Source organism: Neoarius graeffei, chromosome 25, assembly GCF_027579695.1.
Source record: "Neoarius graeffei isolate fNeoGra1 chromosome 25, fNeoGra1.pri, whole genome shotgun sequence".
In the NCBI taxonomy this organism is placed as follows: domain Eukaryota; kingdom Metazoa; phylum Chordata; class Actinopteri; order Siluriformes; family Ariidae; genus Neoarius; species Neoarius graeffei.
In genome coordinates, this window is record NC_083593.1 from 36,621,068 (window position 1) to 36,645,511 (window position 24,444).

General features: G+C 40.1%; 1 protein-coding gene across 2 annotated transcripts; it reads left to right on the forward strand.

Annotated features, from left to right (window-relative positions):
• The first annotated feature begins 8,228 nt into the window (after positions 1-8,228).
• Positions 8,229-17,518, forward strand: c25h5orf63 (chromosome 25 C5orf63 homolog). 2 transcript variants are annotated; one of them, XM_060908404.1, is made up of 4 exons: positions 8,229-8,309; positions 16,825-16,934; positions 17,031-17,087; positions 17,177-17,518. In XM_060908404.1, exons 2-4 carry the CDS (start codon positions 16,827-16,829, stop codon positions 17,345-17,347), a joined length of 336 nt encoding a protein of 111 aa, XP_060764387.1. In that variant the 5' UTR covers positions 8,229-8,309; positions 16,825-16,826; the 3' UTR covers positions 17,348-17,518. The 2 variants fall into 2 exon arrangements, with proteins under 2 accessions (XP_060764387.1, XP_060764386.1); XM_060908403.1 differs by having other exon boundaries at positions 8,239-8,543.
• Positions 17,519-24,444: the final 6,926 nt, after the last annotated feature.

The window sequence follows — 24,444 nt, forward strand, 5'->3', positions numbered from 1 at the left end:
GATGGACTGGTGTCCCATTCAGGGTGTATTTCTGCTTCATGCCCAGTGTTCCTAGGATCCACATGCACCCTGTCAAGGATAAAACAGTTCCTGAAAGTGAGTGAACAAGAGCTTCTTGGACTGTCTCATGCATCACTGGGCCTAGTGGACCTCTGTTCCATAACTCTTGCATGCTTGTCCTGCAACATTCTTCTTCTTCTTCTCCTTTCAGCTGCTCCCATTAGGGGTCGCCACAGCAGATCATCATGATCTACATATTTGATTTGACATAGGTTTTTACACTGGATGCCCTTCCTGACGCAACCGTCCCCAATCTATCCGGGCTTGGGACCAGCACTAAATATGTACTGACTTGTGTATCCCAAATGACTGGGTATTTTTACATAATCTGTATGTCTTTGAACTGTGGGAGGAAACCCACGCAGAAACAGGGAGAACATGCAAACTCCACACAGAAAGCCCCTCGTCGGCTACGAGGTTTGAACCCGGAGCCTTTGTGTTGTCAGGCGACACTGCACCACTGTGCCACCTGTCCTGCGATACTCTCAAGGTCTAAAATTACAACCAAAAATGACTAGACTTTAGATGTACAACCCCGATTCCAAAAAAGTTGGGACAAAGTACAAATTGTAAATAAAAATGGAATGCAATAATTTACAAATCTCAAAAACTGATATTGTATTCACAATAGAACATAGACAACATATCAAATGTCGAAAGTGAGACATTTTGAAATTTCATGCCAAATATTGCCTCATTTGAAATTTCATGACAGCAACACATCTCAAAAAAGTTGGGACAGGGGCAATAAGAGGCTGGAAAAGTTAAAGGTACAAAAAAGGAACAGCTGGAGGACCAAATTGCAACTCATTAGGTCAACTGGCAATAGGTCATTAACATGACTGGGTATAAAAAGAGCATCTTGGAGTGGCAGCGGCTCTCAGAAGTAAAGATGGGAAGAGGATCACCAATCCCCCTAATTCTGCACCGACAAATAGTGGAGCAATATCAGAAAGGAGTTCGACAGTGTAAAATTGCAAAGAGTTTGAACATATCATCATCTGCAGTGCATAATATCATCAAACAATTCAGAGAATCTGGAAGAATCTCTGTGCATAAGGGTCAAGGCCGGAAAACCATACTGGGTGCCCATGATCTTAGGGCCCTTAGACGGCACTGCATCACATACAGGCATGCTTCTGTATTGGAAATCACAAAATGGGCTCAGGAATATTTCCAGAGAACATTATCTGTGAACACAATTCACCGTGCCATCCGCCGTTGCCAGCTAAAACTCTATAGTTCAAAGAAGAAGCTGTATCTAAACATGATCCAGAAGCGCAGACGTCTTCTCTGGGCCAAGGCTCATTTAAAATGGACTGTGGCAAAATGGAAAACTGTTCTGTGGTCAGAGGAATCAAAATTTGAAGTTCTTTATGGAAATCAGGGACGTCGTGTCATTCGGACTAAAGAGGAGAAGGATGACCCAAGTTGTTATCAGCGCTCAGTTCAGAAGCCTGCATCTCTGATGGTATGGGGTTGCATTAGTGCGTGTGACATGGGCAGCTTACACATCTGGAAAGACACCATCAATGCTGAAAGGTATATCCATGTTCTAGAGCAACATATGCTCCCATCCAGACGATGTCTCTTTCAGGGAAGACCTTGCATTTTCCAACATGACAATGCCAAACCACATACTGCATCAATTACAGCATCATGGCTGCGTAGAAGAAGGGTCCGGGTACTGAACTGGCCAGCCTGCAGTCCAGATCTTTCACCCATAGAAAACATTTGGCGCATCATAAAACAGATGATACGACAAAAAAGACCTAAGACAGTTGAGCAACTTGAATCTTACATTAGACAAGAATGGGTTAACATTCCTATCCCTAAACTTGAGCAACTTGTCTCCTCAGTCCCCAGACGTTTACAGACTGTTATAAAGAGAAAAGGGGATGTCTCACAGTGGTAAACATGGCCTTGCCCCAACTTTTTTGAGATGTGTTGTTGTCATGAAATTTAAAATCACCTAATTTTTCTCTTTAAATGATACATTTTCTCAGTTTAAACATTTGATATGTCATCTATGTTCTATTCTGAATAAAATATGGAATTTTGAAACTTCCACATCATTGCATTCTGTTTTTATTTACAATTTGTACTTTGTCCCAACTTCTTTGGAATCGGGGTTGTAGTATTAATGACTCATCCTGACTCATTCTGCTGCTGTGCCTCCTCTCACCATCTGGACCTGCCAGATTCATCACGGTAATTCTTCTGCTTGGAGCTTCAGCATCTTGTCTCTTCCTTTCTGCTGTTGTAGATATTGATGCTTCCCAAAAACGTTTTATGAACACGTCTCACCATTTTTTCAGTGGATAATCTCACCTAAATACTGTAGACTTGTACTTATGAACTGCCCCTGTAATATAAACCTATGCTGCTCATACTAAACATTCTTTCAATACACTTGTGCCTTTATAGTATGCACCTGTAGAATAGTTGTGATGATTTATAAATCACACTATCTGGTGTCAGAAGAGAATGGGTTCCCTTTTGTTTTTAACTCTGGTTCCTCCCAAGGTTTCTTCCACATGTTTTCTCAGGATGTTTTTCCTTGTCACTGTTGCCTCTGGCATGCTCATTAGGGATCTAAATATAAATGAACATTTCTTTAAAGCTGCTTTGCAACAACGCCTTTGGGTAAAAGCTCTACACAAATTACATTAAAATGAATCTAATTAACATAAATGACTTCTTATAAGTAAGACGTTAATGTGGCATAATTATGTAACCCATTCAATAGTGACAAGGGATGAATAGTGATGAGTCCATTATTAGATAAAACGTTTAATTAGGATCTTAGAACTATAATAAAATAAATACTATAACAACTGTATCTTAGCAATCATCATGACATTAAAAAAATTTAATTCCAGACCCCCTGGCTATACAGCATGAACCAATAGGTGTTACTCAGGGAACCATAAGTATAACAAAAGGATTAGGCTTCAAGTCTACAACAGCATGGGGAGTAGAGTGAATCCCTTTCTCTTACCAGTCTATAAAGCTAAACTGCAAGAACAGGACACTTGGAGTTAATGTTAATGACATCAGAATTCAGCCTCGAGCAGCCCATCCAGTCACATTCAAGCGACAAAGAGTACTACATAGTTAGTACAACTGAATTATTGGTAGTGACATTAAAGCTGATGTAAGCAAATTCTTAAAGAGCGCGTCACGTAAATTGGTTTTGCAACCCCATAGCTGTTAGCACAAAAGATGATGTTACATTACTACATTACAGGCATTTAGCAGATGCTCTTATCCAGAGCGATGTAGAACATACCCAGAGCAGCCTGGGAGGCATTTGGGGGTTAGGGCACTTCAGCCATTCCTGTTGGTCCAGGGAATTGAACTGGCAACCTTTTGGTCCCAAAGCTAAGAAATGTTCTGAAAAAAATGAATGATCTGGGTTGTAGGCTAAAAATAAACAAGACATGTTCATTTCTTTAAGCAATGTGAACATAGTTGTTGTTATTAACGAATTAGAAGATAAACCTATGATTATCCAAGATATTGACATGGAAAAAAAATCTAAAGTTCTACCAGTGCCAACAATAGTTTACTCTGAAAAATCTAAGAAACCTTAAAATGAAGAAAATGAAACGCATCGTTAAAAAACAAAAGTTTAAATAACGGACTAGAACGAAACCAACATTCTATTGTTGATGTACTGACAGCCACAACATACCAGTAAACCAAAATATGTAGTTGTTGCCATATTTCACATTCTCATATTTCCCCCTTACCTTTTCTAGTAGCTTAATACAAAATATGATGTTATTTTCCTGGCCAGTACTGTACAGTGGTGCTTGAAAGTTTGTGAACCCTTTAGAATTTTCTATATTTCTGCATAAATATGACCTAAAACATCATCAGATTTTCACACAAGTCCTAAAAGTAGATAAAGAGAACCCAGTTAAACAAATGAGACAAAAATATTGTACTTGGTCATTTATTTATTGAGGAAAATGATCCAATATTACATATCTGTGAGTGGCAAAAGTATGTGAACCTCTAGGATTAGCAGTTAATTTGAAGGTGAAATTAGAGTCAGGTGTTTTCAATCAATGGGATGACAATCAGGTGTGAGTGGGCACCCTGTTTTATTTAAAGAACAGGGATCTATCAAAGTCTGATCTTCACAACACATGTTTGTGGAAGTATATCATGGCACGAACAAAGGAGATTTCTGAGGACGTCAGAAAAAGCATTGTTGATGCTCATCAGGCTGGAAAAGGTTACAAAACCATCTCTAAAGAGTTTGGACTCCACCAATCCACAGTCAGACTGATTGTGTACAAATGGAGGAAATTCAAGACCATTGTTACCTTCCCCAGGAGTGGTCGACCAACAAAGATCACTCCAAGAGCAAGGCGTGTAATAGTCGGTGAGGTCACAAAGGACCCCAGGGTAACTTCTAAGCAACTGAAGGCCTCTCTCACATTGGCTAATGTTAATGTTCATGAGTCCACCATCAGGAGAACACTGAACAACAATGGTGTGCATGGCAGGGTTGCAAGGAGAAAGCCACTGCTCTCCAAAAAGAACATTGCTGCTCATCTGCAGTTTGCTGAAGAGCATGTGGACAAGCTAGAAGGGTATTGGGAAAATGTTTTGTGGACGGATGAGACCAAAATAGAACTTTTTGGTTTAAATGAGAAGCGTTATGTTTGGAGAAAGGAAAACACTGCATTCCAGCATAAGAACCTTATCCCATCTGTGAAACATGGTGGTGGTAGTATCATGGTTTGGGCCTGTTTTGCTGCATCTGGGCCAGGACAGTTTGCCATCATCGATGAAACAATGAATTCTGAATTATACCTGCGAATTCTAAAGGAAAATGTCAAGACATCTGTCCATGAACTGAATCTCAAGAGAAGGTAGGGCATGCAGCAAGACAACGACCCTAAGCACACAGGTCGTTCTACCAAAGAATGGTTAAAGAAGAATAAAGTTAATGTTTTGGAATGGCCAAGGCAAAGTCCTGACCTTAATCCAATCGAAATGTTGTGGAAGGACCTGAAGTGAGCAGTTCATGTGAGGAAACCCACCAACATCCCAGAGTTGAAGCTGTTCTGTACGGAGGAATGGGCTAAAATGCCTCCAAGCCGGTGTGCAGGACTGATCAACAGTTACTGGAAACGTTTATTTGCAGTTATTGCTGCACAAGGGGGTCACACCAGATACTGAAAGCAAAGGTTCACATACTTTTGCCACTCACAGATATGTAATATTGGATCATTTTCCTCAATAAATAAATGACCAAGTATAATACTTTTGTCTCATTTGTTTAACTGGTTTCTCTTTATCTACTTTTAGGACTTGTGTGAAAATCTGATGATGTTTTAGGTCATATTTATGCAGAAATATAGACAATTCTAAAGGGTTCACAAACTTTCAAGCATTTCATTTACAGTATGCACTGTAATTCAGGATAATGCCAAATCCATCACAGATTTCTTTCATTCAAGTAGAACCAAGGAGAGATTTGAGTGGCATGAAAAAAGAGAGATTTTCTGGGTATTGTGCCTAAGAGTAGAAGAGATCTGACATTCTCAGTAGGATGAAATATTAGAGACAGTAACATGTGCAGAGAGTCTTTCATTTTGACAGTTTAATGAATAAAACACATCATTTATATTGTCATAACACACCACAAGTCTTATTCTTTTGTTCTTTTTTTAATACGAGATAAACTATTCAACATTTCCATACGTTTGGCTCCTCTGGATAGCCTATGACAAATGTTTTCCAATTTGTTTTATAAATTTTACATGTTCAGTATTATGTAAAAAAGGCACATGCAAAGAAATGTAGAGAAATGATGCTTTCAAAAATAATTAAATTTAATGTTTCAACATTTAAAAAATACTATAAACCATATTAAATGAAACAAAGTCAATATTTGATGTGAGACGACCCTTTGCTTAAAAAAAAATAGTAGTCTCAGATACAGTTTGTGCAGTTTGATGCGGAAATGAGCTGTAGGTTTTACTGAGCATCTTACAGAACCAGCCACAGTTCTTCTGGACACTTTGACTGTCACACTCACTTCTTAATTTTGCACCAAAACCCAGTAGCCTTCATTAGTGGTTTCTTATGTAATATGCTGCTAAGGTACAATTTCTTTTTTTCCTGTAACATTTAATTTTGTGCTGGAAAATGAACATTTGGACTCTAAAATATTTTTGTACTGACTCGATCATGTAGAAGTCATGAAATAGAAATCTATAACAAAGTTTGTATGAAACAATAGGATGCCTAAGACTTTTGCACAGTACCATACTTTTTTTAAGCTTTAAACCATTTTATAAAGTTTAAGCACAACAATCAAAAAGACTCTTGCACAGTACTGTATATAAGAATGACAAACACCAGGAATAAATAAGCATGCATACTGTACATCAATGCAAACCTTATAAACACCTGAAAGTGAAAATTGTGAAAACTAGCTGGTTCTTAATAACCTGTGAATGAAATATGGCATATGGGTGGGACAATCATTCAGTCAGCAAAAATGCCTGGCAAAAACAAAAAACAAACAAAAAACAGAATAATGAGAAGAGGCCTCTGGGATCAGCTCTCTGGGATGAGCTTGTTATGAACTAGTTATGGTCAGAGGCTTACTGATGCTCATGGCTTACACGATGCCATACAGGTGTGGCAAAGGTAGCAAAAATAAAATAAAATAAATCAACAAGAGGGGCGGCACGATGGTGTAGTAGTTAGCGCTGTCGCCTCACAGCAAGAAGGACGACGAGCGCCTTTCTGTGCGGAGTTTGCATGTACTCCCCGTGTCTGCGTGGGTTTCCTCCGGGTGCTCCGGTTTCCCCCACAGTCCAAAGACATGCAGGTTAGGTTAACTGGTGACTCTAAATTGACTGTAGGTGTGAATGTGAGTGTGAATGGTTGTCTGTGTCTATGTGTCAGCCCTGCGATGACCTGGCGACTTGTCCAGGGTGTACCCCACCTTTCGCCCGTAGTCAGCTGGGATAGGCTCCAGCTTGCCTGCGACCCTGTAGGACAGGATAAAGCGGCTACAGATAATGGATGGATGGAAATCAACAAGAGCACACCAGGCCAAAACCATGAAAGCGGTCAAGTTTGACAACTTTTTGTAGGAAAAGTGTCTCTTCTGTTGCTTTCTTTACTGACATTTTTCTGTAACATTTAATTTTGTGCTGGAAAACTAATGTCTCATCTCATTATCTCTAGCCGCTTTATCCTGTTCGACAGGGTCGCAGGCAAGCTGGAGCCTATCCCAGCTGACTACGGGCGAAAGGCGGGGTACACCCTGGACAAGTCGCCAAGTCATCACAGGGCTGACACATAGACACAGACAACCATTCACACTCACATTCACACCTACGGTCAATTTAGAGTCACCAGTTAACCTAACCTGCATGTCTTTGGACTGTGGGGGAAACCGGAGCACACGGAGGAAACCCACACAGACACGGGGAGACATGCAAACTCCACACAGAAAGGCCCTCGCCGGCCACGGGCTCGAACCCAGACCTTCTTGCTGTGAGGCGACAGCGCTAACCACTACACCACCAACATAGAAATCTCATCTCATTATCTCTAGCCGCTTTATCCTGTTCTACAGGGTCGCGGGCAAGCTGGAGCCTATCCCAGCTGACTACGGGTGAAAGGCGGGGTACACCCTGGACAAGTCGCCAGGTCATCGCAGGGCTGACACATAGACACAGACAACCATTCACACTCACATTCACACCTACGGTCAATTTAGAGTCACCAGTTAACCTAACCTGCATGTCTTTGGACTGTGGGGGAAACCGGAGCACCCGGAGGAAACCCACGCGGACACGGGGAGAACATGCAAACTCCACACAGAAAGGCCCTCGCCGGCCACGGGGCTCGAACCCGGACCTTCTTGCTGTGAGGCGACTGCACTAACCACTACACCACCAACATAGAAATCTCATCTCATTATCTCTAGACTTTTGCATAATATTGGATATGGCACAAAAATGTTCATGCAGAAGATTGTTATTTTTGAATCTGTGCAAAAGCAGATTGACTCCATTTTCTCTGAGCTTGAGTCAGGAATTTGATTGGCAGCTTTGTTGACCAATCAGCTTCTAGATTTTTTTTTTTTAACAGCAAGCCGCGCTGCTCATTTCCTGCACTAGTTGGTGTGTTTTCACAGTGAGAGAAAGGGCTGTTAGTGAAGTCATGGCGTGTTTTACTCCTGATGTTTAAACTGTAGGAATCAGGTACAGCATGTTGGGTTAAAAATCTTGGGCAAGTTCATGCCTGTTTTCATTTTTGTTGGACGCAATGCGATGCTGAAATGATTTCACTGGCAGGTTTTATTGCAAGCTGATCCCATTTATGACAGACTAAAGTATCATCTTGTTGTACTGTAAGCTTAGCTTAGCTTAACCCATTTAGCACACTACTCATTCTGAATTCAGTAACGACCCGGAAGTGATTGTAAATCCACGTGGGTGAGCGCAATATTTATCTTGTTTACATTCCCAGCTAACACTTACTGGTTCCCGGACGTTCTAATAACGTTTGTTTTTAGTTGACGAAACGTTATGAAGGCAGATTTTATTTAGTTCCCTTTCAGTTTCGAGGAGAGTTTTCTTAATGGACATGCACTCACCGTCCACTTTATTAGGAACACCTGCACTGTGTCCGAAATCCCTCAGTACTCTCTATACAGTGGATTATATAGCGAGTTCACCATTTTGTAGTGCTGTAAGAATTCTTACATCCTATATAATGGACTCATAGTGTCCCACAATGCATTGTGAAAAGTAGTGTACCGCCTATGGTCGCTAACCAAGCAATATATAACAACATGCATTATGGTTGTTTATCTGTTACGTCCAAGAACATCCATCCATCCATCCATTATCTCTAGCCGCTTTATCCTTCTACAGGGTCGCAGGCGAGCTGGAGCCTATCCCAGCTGACTACGGGTGAAAGGCGGGGTACACCCTGGACAAGTCGCCAGGTCATCACAGGGCTGACACATAGACGCAGACAACTATTCACATTCACACCTACGGTCAATTTAGAGTCACCAGTTAACCTAACCTGCATGTCTTTGGACTGTGGGGGAAACCGGAGCACCCAGAGGAAACCCACGCGGACACGGGGAGAACATGCAAACTCCGCACAGAAAGGCCCTCACCGGCCACGGGGCTCGAACCTGGACCTTCTTGCTGTGAGGCGACAGTGCTAACCACTACGCCACCGTGCCGCCCCTTCCATCCAAGAACAATATTCGCACATTATTCCAGGCAAATATCACCACTATCTCCTCTGTGGTTCAGTCCTGGACTGGTCTTGCTGGTGACCTGAACTGGAGCAGTGTGTGGAACCTCCCATACAGATACTTCCTTATAAAGTAAAGGAGGTGTCTTTCAAACTGATTCATAGATACTATCCTGCCAAACATTATATACTTAAGTTTAAGAGAGCATTTTTTTATTACTTATTACATTTTTATATAGTATTCATGAATAGTGAATTCAAGTACCTGGGGTCAACTGTGCAGGAAAATGGGGGCTGCGATCATGAGGTGAGAAAGAGAGTGCAGGCAGGCTGGAGCAGTTGGAGAAGGATTTCAGGAGTCGTTTGTGATAGGAAAGTCCCAGCAAAAGTGAAAGGTAAGATGTGAGACCAGCTGTGATGTATGGATTGGAGACCATACTCTTAACAAAGAGACAGGAGGAGGAGGAGGATGTTAAGGTTTGCGATGGGAGTGACGAGGTTGGACAGGATAAGGAACGAGCACGTCAGAGGGACAGCACATGTGGAGAGCTTGGGAATTAAGCTAAGAGAGATGAGACCGAGATGGTACGGGCACATCCTGAGAAGAGATGCAGAGCATGTTGGAAGGAGAATGTTGAGGAAGGAGCTGCCAGGCAAATGAAAACGAGGAAGGCCAAAGAGGAGATACATGGATGTGGTGAGAGAGGACATGAAAGTGGCAGGTGTGGTAGAGAAGGATGCGGAGGACAGGGAGCAGCCAAAAGAAGATGATTTTATATAGTATTCATACAGTATACTTCTTCCAGTACTAGATGCTGTCAATCTTGACCATTATGTCTAGGCGTGCATAATAGTTAATAACATTATCGTGAAGGTTAAAAATTTATTGACTGAAAAACAAGTTTGTGCAGATAAAATCTGAAAATACTGAAATGTATGAAAATACTGTATAAAATTTTTATACAGTATTTTCATATAGATTTGATTGGATTTTCTGAATGAAGAGCCAAAATTGTATTCGGAAAGCCAGAAATAAACTTATTATTATTAAGAGAGACGTTTGTGTGGACTGTTCATTGTGTGAGACGGACCCGGAAACAATAATGCACCTGTTCTGGCAATGTCCCTTTACCATCACATTCTGGACAGACATAACCCAGTACATCACAGCCAAGCCTGACTCTGATTTTTCTCTGTATTGGAAATATGTACTGTTTGGTTTCCATAACAACAAAAGCAAAAAACAGAAAGTTATATATATACAATAAGTTTGTTGATCATTTTAGGAAAGTACTATATTCATAAAGCCAAGTTTAGTCATTCAAAACCTTCATTTATAGCCTTCGAAAAGGAAACTGACCAGTATATCAAAATCATCTCTGACTAAAAACAAGAAAGCTGCTACAACTTTTCATTTGTCCTCATTATTTAATGTCTTTATTTGAAAACTCCTCCTAGCTCTTGGTTTGTTGTTTGTGTGTATTAATAACTGTATTTGTATTTTGTTGCTGTTATTTTCAATAAAGATTAAAAAAAGCATTGCGGTCGCGCTGAAAGAAAAAAACGTCTGTGAATGGACAGAGGAAGAAACACATTATAAACAGACGTTCAAGTACAATTAAAAATAGTAAGAGAATAGAAAACAAGCTAAAATAGAATAAGAGAGAAAATACAAAAATAAAAGTTGCAGTGCAGAGTGAGGAATTAATCAAAATCCTCAAATTTGATTTAATAAAAGTAGCGGCAAAGAAGAAAGTATTCAGTCTTGATTTAAAAGAACTGAAAGATGCAGCAAACACAAAGTACTTTGTATTTATTAATGTGGGAAATGCGCTCAGTATAATATGTATTTATTATTTTGAAAACCCACTAGCCAACTGATCTGGCACGTTTTAATTGTGCGACAGTACTTACCGTACTTACTTATGGTCCCGTCATCTCTGATTAAGGGTGGCTCTTCTGTGGCATCATTGTAGTCTTGTCTCTCACAAGAACTTTCCATTGTGGATCTGTTGTCCCCATGCAGACCGATCGGCTGTGGTGATGTACCAGTTGTCTTGGAGGCCTAATATGGTGAGGTCCTCTTTGACGCAATCCTTCCACCTCTTTTTTTGGTCGCCCACAAGATCTTTTGCCTTTGGCAGGCTCTCCAAAAAGAAGCTGCTTGGGGATCCTATGGTCTGGCATTCTACAGACATGGCCTAGCCAGTGAAGGCGGTTGGTACGAACCATGGTCTCAATCGTTGATGTGCCAGCTCTTCGTAACACCTCTGTATGCGTTATGTGATGCCACCATTGGATCCTCATGATTTTCCTGAGCAATCTTTGATGAAATATTTCCAGCTTGTGGATGTGGGGTGCTAGTGTTGTCCAAGTCTCACTCCCAGAAAGCAGGCAGGGCAGTACTACGGCTTTGTAGACAGTGACTTTGGTCTTGAGAGTCAGGCCTCTGTGGTTCCAGCATCTAGTAGACAGAGATTTGAAAGCAGCTGCTCCTCTGGCTATTCTCCTCTTTATTTCTGCATCTCATGAAGCATTGACAGTTAGTTGACCGCCTAGGTAGGTGAAGCTTTGTGCCTTTGTTAGTTCATGGTCATCTATGGTGGTTGGTTCGGCATCTTTGTTCTTAGGAAAGTGCATAACTTCTGTTTTTGGTTTACTTATAGTAAGACCCCAGTCGTTGCATGCCCCGTTCAAGGCATGCGACAGTAATGACGTAAGTAACAACGCGACAGAGCAGTATCCGAACGTTTTTTTTTGTTTTTTCCCCCCTTCCCCATTTTACCAATGAGCTCACTATATAGAATTCCCTAGATAGTGAGTAGGAAGTAGTGAATGAATGAGTGAGTGATTTTGGACACAGCCCTGCTCATTTATACAGTTATCTAATTAGCCAGTCACATGGCAGCAGTACCATGCAAAAAATTATGCAGATACAAGTCTTAGGGAATGTTCACATCAGACATCAGAATGAAGAAAAAGTGTGTTCTCAGTGATTTTGACCGTGGCATGATTATTGATGCCAGATGGGCATTTTGATAGAGTTTGAATATTTCAGAAACTGCTGGGATTTTATGATACAGCAGTCTCCAGAGCTTACACAAAATGGTGCGAAAAACAAAAAACATTGAGTTCTGTGGGAGGAACTGCACTGTTGTTGAGAGGTCAGAGAAAACTGACCAGATTGGTTTGATTTTACCAGGAGGGATATACTATAGTGACTGAGATAGGAGCAATTCCAGCGTTATGGACGTGACACTTGAACTCAAAATGGCAACAAGTGACCCAGTGCATGTTTTATTGTCTCCCAGTATTTAAACAGGTGTTGCATATTTTAAGGCTGTACCATACTGGAGAAGTGATAGAACAAGAACAATTCCCATAGTACATCTAGGGCATGCCAGAAAATGCCAATAAAAGATGCGTTATGGATGTGACAGAAAAAGTATCACTTTTCTTGGGTGACTGTACATTTTTATTAAACTCTGTGAAATTGTAAACCTAATGTCGAAATGGAGATATCCATTTGACAGAGGGGTCCAAGGTGAATATTTAAAAAAATCTTTGTTTAAAATATTTTGTATTTCATGCAGAGTTTCGGAAGGAAAAGTCAGCGTTATGGATGTGACGAAATTCCGTTACGGATGTGACGCGTCTGAAATAGACATGGCGTATGTTTAGAAAATCAGCAATTTAACCACCATAACCCTTTGAAAAACTCTCTAAATATCAGCTAAAACTATCAAAGTTCTTAAATAATATTTAGGATGGCTATTGTTTTGCTGTTTTGTGGATTTTAGCATACATTTCTGTGGCTTGTGGCAATAATATAGAATTGTACATGATCAAAGTTGATTTTAGCTTGGGGTTTACATTATAAGAAAGAAAGACTGACAGTGACATATTAGGTTGGTTACAAATTGGTTCAACTTATTCACATCTGTAAAATACAGGCCTAGGTGATATCTCTGGGAGTGGTTTTGATGTATTACATGTTGCTTTATTTTTGCATGGTGAGGTTGACATTTACATGGAATTGCCCATAATCACTCTTTACAAACATGTTGAACAGAAAAGCATGTCATCATGCACAACACATCAAGCAGCAAAAGACCACGTCAGGTTCCACTCCTGTCAGCCAAGAACAAGAATCTGAGACTAGCATGGGTACAGACTCACCAAAACTGGACAGTTGAATATTAGAAGAAAAAAAAAATCACCTGGTCTTTTTTTTCCATGTTTGTTGAATATGTTAGCCTCAGATTCTTGTTTACTGACAGGAGTGCAACCTGGTGTGGTCTTCTGCTGTTGCAGCTCATCACCTCATTGTTTGATGGGTTGTGCATTCTGAGATGCTTTTCTGCTCACGGCAATTGTAAAGAGTGATTATTTGAGTTACTATAGAATTCCTGTCATCTCAAACCAATCTGCTTATTCTCCTCTGATCTCTCTCAACAAAATGCTTCATCCTGCAGACCCTCCATACAGAGGATGTTTTTTTGTTTTTCACATCATTCTGAGTAAACTTCAGAGACTGTTGTGTGCAAAAATTCCAGATCAGCAGTTATAGAAATAGTCAAATCAACCCATCTGGTACCAACAACCATACCATGGTTAAAGTCAAAGAGATCACACTTTCCACATTTTGACATTTGCTGTGAATGCTAACTGAAGCTTGTGATCTGTATCTGCATGATGTTGCGCATTGTAAATGAACAGGTGTTCCTGTTAAAGTGGATGGTGAGTGTATAAAGTGTGGAAATATAATGCACGTAGTTGCACATTGTGGTTCAGAGAACGTTCCGATAACCTTTAACCATCCTTGCAGTAACCAGTGATGGTTTCTAGAATGTTTCCCAAATGTTCTAGTAGCCTTTAAATAATTTAAACCTCTCAGGTGTGTGTTCATGCATAGAATAGGCAACAAGCCCTCTGAAAGTTTATTGTATAATGGAATAACATTATTAAAGTGCATATCACGGGTACATTCAGGAGCAAGATCAATGTAATTCTCCTGTTTTATATTAAACTTTGGTCAAATATCTGTAACATTCTGCAATCTCTGCAATTTTTTTTACCTTGCGCAATACTGGAAAAATTCAGTTGAAATCAAGCCATTTGAGGCAAAATTGGTCCGCCTCGGAAAAAACTTGGCATTTGGATTTCCCGGGAAACATTGATTTTCGTGACGTCACATGCAGGACGCCCATGGATTAAAGTTTTCCGTCGTGTGACGGATTTCCGTCAACTGAACTCTCCCGAGGCCAAATGTGAGGTCGGTGCTGATCCGAGGAGAATTAAAATGACGGGTGGTTGGGTAGAGATTGGGTTATAACACTGATGTGTTGCAACACCATCAACTATCAGCAGGGTTTATTTAACTTTTTTTTTTTTGAGCCATGCTTTGTGTCGTTCATTTCCTATGTTTGATCATGTTTAAACGTTCGCTGTCTACGGTGCGGCATTAAAAAAACATGCGCTGTCAAAATTGGCAAAATACATTCCCATGTGCTTGGTGTGCTTGTGTCTGACCATTTCTGTTTTGTATTAAATTAAATCTTGCCAAAATGACTTAGTTCAAACTTGGACATATAGAAATAGAGCATGTTAAAAAAAAACCGAAAAAATAAACCCCGGAAAGCCCGCTCCTCTGCTTCAGCCAGACTTGAAGACCCAACGGTGCAATGCTTGCTGACTGTCAGAAGTAATTAGACCTAAATTTATAGCTAACAAATCAGCAGACGCTCCAACAATTATTATTTTCGTTAGGCCAATGTGTAAGGTATGTTAGAACCGTGCCTTATAGCCTACGTTATATCACAATTTAAAGGACGTTTGAGGAGTTGGAGGCTGCGAGCGCAATGATGTTCCGACATCCGCTAAACTTTATTCCCTGAAAATCATACACCAGCGTTCAATGCCCCAAACAGTCAAAATGTCTAGAAGACTACGGTTAAATAATAATCATAGCCTACTAAGTTAAATTACGTCAAAACATCTGTTTCTGGCCTATGAAATGATGGAGGAAAATGAGAACGAACACAAAGTAGATAGCAGCCAACTTCACGCGATCTTTTAGGGAACTTAACACTCGTGTTGGCCACAATATTTCTCTTAATAAAATCTTGAATTGTTTTTGAAGTCGTATTCAACACAAAGTAAGGTCAAATTTTAATTTAAGCAAAGATCCAAACTTTTTTCTATATTGACGTCGAGCATAGAGGAGCATGTCATTCTGCTTTCGGTTACGGCAGCATGGATGCGCTTTACATGAAAGAAGGCACTGATGTGTCTGCCATCGATAAAGGTATAAAAAAAACAAGTGGAGGTGGGCTTGGCTGTACGAAATAGGTGAAAACGGAAAGCCATTTAGTTCATGGTGCAAAAAACTAAACATTCCAGGCACCTGCATTTGTGTGGTTTGCCACAAAAAAAAATATACGGAAGCAATGGAAAGAAAGTGCAATAAATTGAATATATTAATCCATTAATTAATTGATAATAAAGTTATCAGTTCTAAGTTAACCATTCTCAGAATTTCATCGAAATCCACCCATAACCCCCCCCGTAGAATTTCATTGAAATCCACCCATAACACCCCACCCCACCCCCCCACCCCGTAAATTTTCATTCAAATAAATTTTTTTTTTGCTTTAATCCATGGACGCCTCCCTCTGAATCCTACGTCAGCGCTGGTTTGTTTATGAGGAAACGGCCTGGTGGTTTTCTGCAAATTTCTTCAACGTTATCACGTAATTATTAAAATGGTTAACAGATGTATCGTAGGAGGGTGTAGCAACACCGATCGTGATGATTAGTACTCATCGTTTCCCAAAAGACCAGACAATGAGAGAGAAATGGGAGCGCTTGGTCTACACAGGCTGTGCACTGAAACCGTGCAAAGCTCGCGCAGCCTGCTGGCGCTTCCGCAGGTAACGTCACAAATCTGGCTCCAGACTCACTTGGGATTTTTCCAGACGCGTTTTGTAATTTTTTTCTGCTGTAGACAAATGGCCTTGTGCAAAATTACCCTTCTGGATGAGTGTGTAAAGGGACATACTTTCATATAAAAAAAAAAACGAAATTGGTCCAGAATATGCACTTTAAAACGTTTTATCTGTGGCCTAATTACTCATTATTGTTGGCCTTTTGGCATATGCAATCATGGTTGTAATACAGAATATTGATCTACATATCTTTTTGATCATTGAAAATACAAAAAAACAAAAAAAAACTGGGGAATGTGCCCCGAAGATTAGTTTGTCGTTACAAAGAAGAGTACCTAAAAGCAACCTTTGGCAAACATTTATTTTCAGTTGTTTTAAGAATGTTGTTTTAAAGTTCCCAAAAACAGCACTGAATTTGTTAACTAAAATAGATCTTCCCTTGAATATTGTCAAATGTGTCCCAAACAATGACACAGAGAGAACCACCTCAGGGACATGTTCTGTGTTGGTTGAGTAATAAACAGTGTTTATATAAAGGATCTGATTTATTGTACAGACATGCTCGCACTACTTCAAAAACTACGTCGCCACATAAAGACTCCCTCTCATTTCATCCGGACGTTCTGTTCACAGAGGTCTTTACCTATTTTAACTCTCTTCACAAAGGTAAATGTGCAGACTTTTGATTAGAGTATTTGATTTGTGCTACAAAAATCAACTGCAGTATTATTACCAATTTTTTATTTATTTATTTTTCGACAGGATCCATGTCCCCTGTGTGAGGAAGCAAAAGAAATGCTTGAACCATATAAAGATAGGGTAAGATATTAACACTGTTCCATTAAGCCAATATCACATTTTCACAACTGAGCACAATTCGACGGCACTGTTTGTTGCTCTTGTTTAAGTTTGTATTGCAGGAGGTGGACATTACTCTTCCTGAGAACAGTGTGTGGTATGACAGATACAAGTACGACATCCCAGTGTTTCATCTGAATGGACAGTTTTTGATGATGCATCGTGTAAACACAGCAGTCCTGGAAAAACAGCTGGCCAAATCAGACAACGAACCAGTTTAATTCTGCTCAAATATCCCATAAACCTTTAATATACTGTGAAGTTTTTGGTGAGAAGTAATTGTTTTGCCTCAGCTTTTGTGCTTTATCGGTAACGGTTCAGGGTTGTTGTTTTTTTGTGTCAATATATCATTATCATTTAAATATGTAATTAAATATCTATGGAAAATAAAATATTGAGTTGTGGGTACTGGTGAAGGAGGAGGAACGCCACTACTGTAATCAAGTAGATGTTCTCTTAATGGATTAGGAGATTGACCTAGGATGCTTAGACTGCCATTATATAAAAAGATTTTCAGACTACAAGACATGAAATCTGCCATTTCAAAAAGGTCCATAAGTAAAAATAAATCATAAAAAAAACTAGTAGTAAAAGGACAGAATATACTGGCATCCAGAATTCTAAGAGCACTAGTGAAAACACTTCTATTTTGCATTCTTTTCTCATTTAATACAACTTGAGTGAAAAGTACAACCCCAAATCAGAAAAAGTTGGGATGGTATGGAAAATTCAAGTTTAAAAAAAAAAAAAAGCAATGATTTCCAATTTTTTTTTTTTTTGGTCAATGTATCTTTATTGAGTTTTTAAGATGTACAAGGTAATCAACATGAAGGATTGAATAAAAAACAGATTAGAAAAAACAAATAGACAAAACAAAAATGCAAAGAAAAAAAAAGCCCACTGTATTTTACATAAAAAGAAAATTACTCAGAGTCCAGATTTATTGTCCACTGTTCCACGTGAATACACTGTATTTAAAGAAGAAAAAAAAGAATTAAAGCCGCAAGCGGCCTCGACGGGCCCTCGCGCCAGCGGCCAAGGGGGGCGGGGCATGCGTCCCTGCGAAAGACCTTCCACAGCTTCTTCGGCAAGAGACATTACTCCCACAATGGCGACAAAGCACAGAAATGGACACATGGCAACAATAGGGTCTCGCACTGTACGGTGCTCGGGGGGCGCTATAGAGGCCCTGAGGCCCGCCTGGATCTGGGCTTCTGGTTCTCAGTAGCGGTGGCAGTCTAAGAAAAAGGAGCCAAATTTCGTGCGTTGTCGACCATGGCAAGCGCCCCAATAAGGGTCTTGTAAAGAGTTTGCTTGCCAAGTGTGACAAATCAGAAGCTGCAATATCATTTTAGCCATAACCAGCACCCCCAGGGGTGAAAGTGCACAAAATTTGGCGTATATGTCAGGTGAGCTATGAAGAGTTTGCGTATGAAGTTTGATGACAATTGAGTAAATAGAAGATGAGATATAGATTTTTGAAGAATAAATTTTTTGGTTTTTCCCATGTCAGTAGGTGGCGCTATGCTGTACATGAGCGATTATGAGGTGGAAAAATAAGTGTCTACAACAGCAACGTACTATCACAAGGTAGTGGTGTGAAGGAAAAGCATTAAGGAATAATTTACCAAAAACCCATTTTGGAGCAAATGCTTCGGCCAAAAACAGCGCCCCCCCATGGACGAAAATTCCCAAAATGTGGTATACATGACATGGGAGGTAGTAAGAGGGTGGCCGTGAAGTTTGACCAAATTTGAGGAAAGATTGGATTTCTTGCCCAAAAATAGCGCCCCCAGTGGCGAAAGTGCACAGAATTTGGCGTATATGTCAGGGGAGCTATGCAGAGTTTGCGTATGAAGTTTGATGACAATTGAGTAAATAGAAGATGAGATATAGATTTTTGAAGAATAAATTTTTTGGTTTTTCCCATGTCAGTAGGTGGCGCTATGCTGTACATGAGCGATTATGAGTTGGAAAAATAAGTGTCAACAACAGCAACGTACTATCACAAGGTAGTGGTGTGAAGGAAAAGCATTATGGAATTATTCACCAAAAACCCGTTTTGGAGCAATTGCGTCGGCCAAAAACAGCGCCCCCCATGGACGAAAATTCCCAAAATGTGGTATACATGACATGGGAGGTAGTAAGAGGGTGGCCGTGAAGTTTGACCAAATTTGAGGAAAGATTGGATTTTTTGCCCAAAAATAGCGCCCCCAGTGGCGAAATATCACAGAAATTGGGTAACATGTCAGAAGCCCAATGAGTGATTTGCGTGTGAAGTATGAGCAGTTTTGAGCAATCAGAAGAATTGTTATGAATTTTTAAGCATGTAAAATTTTGCATTGAAAATTGAATGACGTATAACTTCTGAACGGTTTATCCTACGTGAAACGTATTTAGTAACTTTTGTCAGCCATGTCTGTAGATGATGTGTATCAATTTTGGTGACATTCCTATGAACGGTCTAGGAGGAGTTGCGCCGTCTTCGTGGCCATGCATTTCGCACAAAAGTGAAATTACCTCACTTCCTGTTGGGCGTGGCTAATGCATTGGCATTACATTTTTGTCCGGCTTAGTGAGATACATATGCGTACCAAATGGGATGCCACTACTACAAACTACATGGCACCCAGGCACCTTAAAGCGGGAGGCCAAAATCACAACGACTTAGGGGGCGCTATAGAGGCCCTGAGCCCCGGGCAAGTTTGGGCTTTTGGTTCTGAGTAGCGGTGGCAATTCTCGGAACTGGTGCCAAATTTGGTGCGTTTTCGCCCATGGCAAGCGCCCCGAAAATGGCCCAACAGCGGAGAAAAATAAAGAAGAAGAAGAAGACGGAAGAATAATAATAGTGAACTCTTACAAGAACAATAGGGCCTTCGCCCTATAGGGCTCGGGCCCTAATTAGGGGACTGCCATATTGCAGGAGACATGTCCATTGATACAAAATAATCCCAAAGTAATTTTACAGGATATAGACAGAGTGCATAATTAAGTATACAAAATGTGTTACGCATTATCTAGGTGCATTGTCAGCTGCTCAACATAGGAAATGAAGGGCTGCCATATAACATGAAACTTGTCTGTTGACCCATTCATTGTGTATCTAATCTTTTCTACCTTAAGGAAAAACATGACATCACAAATCCATCTACCAAATGATGGAGACTTATCATTTTTCCAATTCAAAAGAATGAGGGGCCGTGCTAGAAGTGAGGAGTAGGCAATACAATTTAACAGAGGCTTTTGGAGAGACAGATCTTCTGAGGGTACACCAAAAAGTCCAATAAAAGGGCATGGGTCAATATTTACACCTGAAATATTTGAATATGCTTCAAATATAGAGGCCCAGAATGAAGTAAGACTGGGGCAGGACCAAAATGTGTGGAAGAGGGTAGCTGGTACTTGCTTGCATCTGTTACAAATAGGATTAACCTCTGAATAGATTTTGGATAACTTAACCTTAGACATGTGGAGTCTGTGCACAATATTAAACTGAATTAAACTATGCCTGGCACAAATAGAAGTGGAGTGAATTCTTCCAAGTATGTCAGACCATTGTTCATCTGTAATATTAACACCCAAATCATTCTCCCAGTTTTCCTTTACTATAATCAATGAACAGGCTTCCAAATCAAATATCTTAGCATACAGCCTTGATATGGTTCCTCTAAGTGCAGGCTGTACTTCTAATATTGCATCCAAAGATGATGACTGTGGTATTGAGGGGAATTGGGTAAAGTGACTCCGTACAAAATGTCTCACTTGCAGATATCTGAAAAAATTATTTGGTGACAAATGAAATGTTTCTCTAACTTGATCAAAAGACATAAATATGTCATTTTTATATAACGTTTTTATATTCAACACCCCATTTTGAAACCACTGATAGAATGTATGGTCCAAAAGTGAAGCTGGAAATAGATGGTTGGACGTAACTGGAGCATAAACTGACAGGGAAACAAGACCATAATGTTTACGAAACTGAGACCAAATCTTCAAAGAATAAAGCAGAACTGGGTTCTGACAATCCTGGGGTGAATGTAAAGGAATTGATGAACATAACAGAGCAGAGAGTGAGACTGGACTACAAGAATTAGATTCAATGTGTAACCAGCCTGGAGTGTCCATTAGAGATGGGTCTAAAAACCAATATAAAAGACATCTGATATTGGCTGCCCAGTAGTATATTTGGAAGTTTGGTAGTGCCATCCCACCTGTCATTTTAGGCCTTTGTAGAAACAACTTTCTGATCCTTGGCCTTTTGTTATTCCAAATAAAAGAAGAAATAATACTATCAATTTTTGCAAAAAAGGTTTTTGTGAGAAAACATGGAATACATTGAAAGAGGAATAAAAACTTTGGGAGGATGTTCATCTTAATTATGCTGATACGCCCAGCTAAGGATAGAGGCAATGTAGACCAGCGGTTGAGGTCCTGTAGGGTACGCTCCAAAAGTGGGTTAAAATTGGCCTTAATAAGCTGAGAGAAAGACTTTGTAACATACACACCCAGATATTTTAAACGTTCGTTGGAAACTTTGAATGGTAATGAATGAAATGAGATTTTTCTAGCAGCTACGTTAATAGGGAGGAGCTCACTTTTGTCAATATTCAACTTATAACCAGAGAAGCTACCAAAAACACTTAAAGTGTTAAGAATATGTGGGATGGATGTTGTAGGGTCAGATACAAAAAGAAGGACATCATCAGCATACAGGGATATTTTGTGCTCCCTGTGTGCCCTTAAAATTCCCTTAATATCTGTCTGCTGCCTAATGGTAGCTGCAAGAGGTTCCATGACCAGTGCAAAAAGTAATGGGGACAGAGGGCAACCCTGTCTGGTCCCACGCTGTAGGGGAAAGTATGGTGAGTAAGTGTCATTAGTCCTAACTGAAGCCATAGGCGAGGTGTACAGCAACTTCACCCAAGAAATAAAAGTGTTCCCAAAACCAAAGTGCTGAAGGACATAAAATAAATATTCCCAACTCACACGATCAAAAGCCGCCGCGGCATCCAGAGATAAAAGTACCTCTGGCACCTGGTTTGAGGATGGTGTATAAAGGATGTTAAATACATGTCTAATATTGAAAAATAATTGTCTATTTTTGATAAAACCAGTTTGATCGCAAGACACAAGTGAAGGCAGAACTGACTCAAGACGGAGAGCCAGCATCTTAGCGAGAATCTTAACATCAACGTTTAGGAGGCTAATAGGACGATACGAGGAACAATTAAGAGGATCTTTGCCCTTTTTCAGAAGCAAAGATATTGACGCTTGGCGTAGAGTTGGAGGCAGGCACTGGCTATGAAAGCTGTCATCAAATACATCCTTCAGCAAAGGACTAAGCTTTGGTGAGAACTTTTTATAAAATTCTGTAGGAAAGCCATCTGGACCAGGGCATTTTCCACTCTGCATGCATGTGATGGCGTCATTAATTTCGTCTAGAGAAAAAGGGCGATCTAGTGACTTTCTGATGTTCTCATCCACAGTAGGAAGATCTAAACCTTCAAAAAATGTCCTCATCACAATCGGGTCAGAAGGCTCCTGAGATGAGTATAATTTGCTATAAAATTCACTGAACTGTCTATTGATATCTGAAGGGTCTGAGACCAACCCTGTTTAGATTCAATTTGATCAATTACATGAGTTGTAGATATCTGTCTTAGGCTGTAGAGGCTCTACCAGGTTTCTCTCCATGTTCATATGACCTATGCCTATTTTTCAAAAGGGCTCGTTCTGCCTGACCAGTTGAAAGCATGTCAAATTCAGCCTGATGCATTGTTCGCTTTTTTAACAGCTCTGGGGTTGGAGCAGTAGCATATATTTTGTCCACAGCAGAAATGAGCTCTGAGAGTTCAGCCTGTCTGGCCAGTCGCGCTGTTCGTACTGAAGCATTATATGAAATAATATGTCCCCTCAGGTAAGCTTTCAGCGCCTCCCAAAGCAAGGAGGGAGAAGTTGTTTCATTTACATTGGTTTCCAAGAATATGTCAATGTGAGTATTAATGTAAGTAACAAATGAATCATCTGACAAAAATAGTGGGTTGAGTCTCCATCTAAATCTGCTAATTCTTTGGTTAGGGAAGATCAAAGAGAGTGTTACAGGGGCATGATCAGATATCATAATACTGTTATAATCGCATTTATGAATCAGTGGGAGTAAGGACTTGTGTATGAAAAAATAATCTATGCGGGAATATGTATGATGGACAGGAGAAAAAAAAGAATATTCCCTCCTTGTAGGGTAAAGGAATCTCCAGGGGTCAGACACGCCATAAGATTGCAGAAAATTCTTTAAACATTCAGCTGTTTTAGACTTACTAATTGGGCGGGTTGATGATCTATCTAATATAGGATTTATTACACAATTGCAGTCACCAGCTAAAATAAGTTGATGAGTATCCAGGTAAGGTATACGGGACAGAAAGTTGCTCATGAACCCAGAATCGTCCCAGTTTGGAGCATAAACACAAGCCAATATGACAGGCCGATTATAAAGTTTACCTACAACAATAACAAAACGTCCATTTGGATCTGAGATGGTTTCAGTAGCTACAAACAAAACTGATTTGCTTATCAAAATTCCAGCCCCCCTGGCTTTGCTTGTAAAACAAGAGTGAAATACCTGTCCAACCCAGCCTCTCCTCAAACTAATATGGTCAGAACTGCGCATATGCGTCTCAGTTAAAAACGCTATATCGGTTTTCAGACTTTTAAGATGGGCTAGGACCTTAGTGCGTTTGATAGGGTGGTTGAGTCCCTTCACATTCCAATTAGTAAAGTTAACAGACTGACCTCTTCCCCTAAATGCTGTATGTGGATTAGCTATATTGAACAATATAGGTTATATGACAGCAACATATCAATCTGACAAGTGACATTTTCATATTGGCTCTGGCAAATAGACAAGGTGGAACCACAGGTGGGCACAAAAAAAAGAAATCAAATACACAATACATAAAAAGACTATAGAGAAACACACATTTACCCTCCACCCCCTAGCACTTTCCCAAACAAAGTGCTCAACCCCTTGGGCAGCAAACCCAAAACATCTCACATCTCTAGCTTGGGTCACTAACATAGTCAAACCTGACCCAAAGCACAGCGGGCAAACCAGGAACTTAAACGCATAACTGGCAAATGCTTATGAATTATTATGCTAACAATCTGAAATAGTAGGCTGACATAGAAGGGCCAAAATATAGCCTGCTTTATCATCATCAACAGCAGATCATCAAATTACTGGCGTCACCAAACTGCGGCATATTGAATATTGAGGAAAAAAGTGGCTGATGAGTGGCTCTACCAAAAAAAAAAA

Excerpts from the sequence above, each read along its gene's own strand:
- c25h5orf63 (XM_060908404.1), top strand. The coding sequence starts at position 16,827 with ATGCTCGCACTACTTCAAAAACTACGTCGCCACATAAAGACTCCCTCT. Across the intron at positions 16,935-17,030 it reads TTTTAACTCTCTTCACAAAG|GATCCATGTCCCCTGTGTGA; the intron begins GTAAATGTGCAG and ends ATTTTTCGACAG. Across the intron at positions 17,088-17,176 it reads TTGAACCATATAAAGATAGG|TTTGTATTGCAGGAGGTGGA; the intron begins GTAAGATATTAA and ends CTCTTGTTTAAG.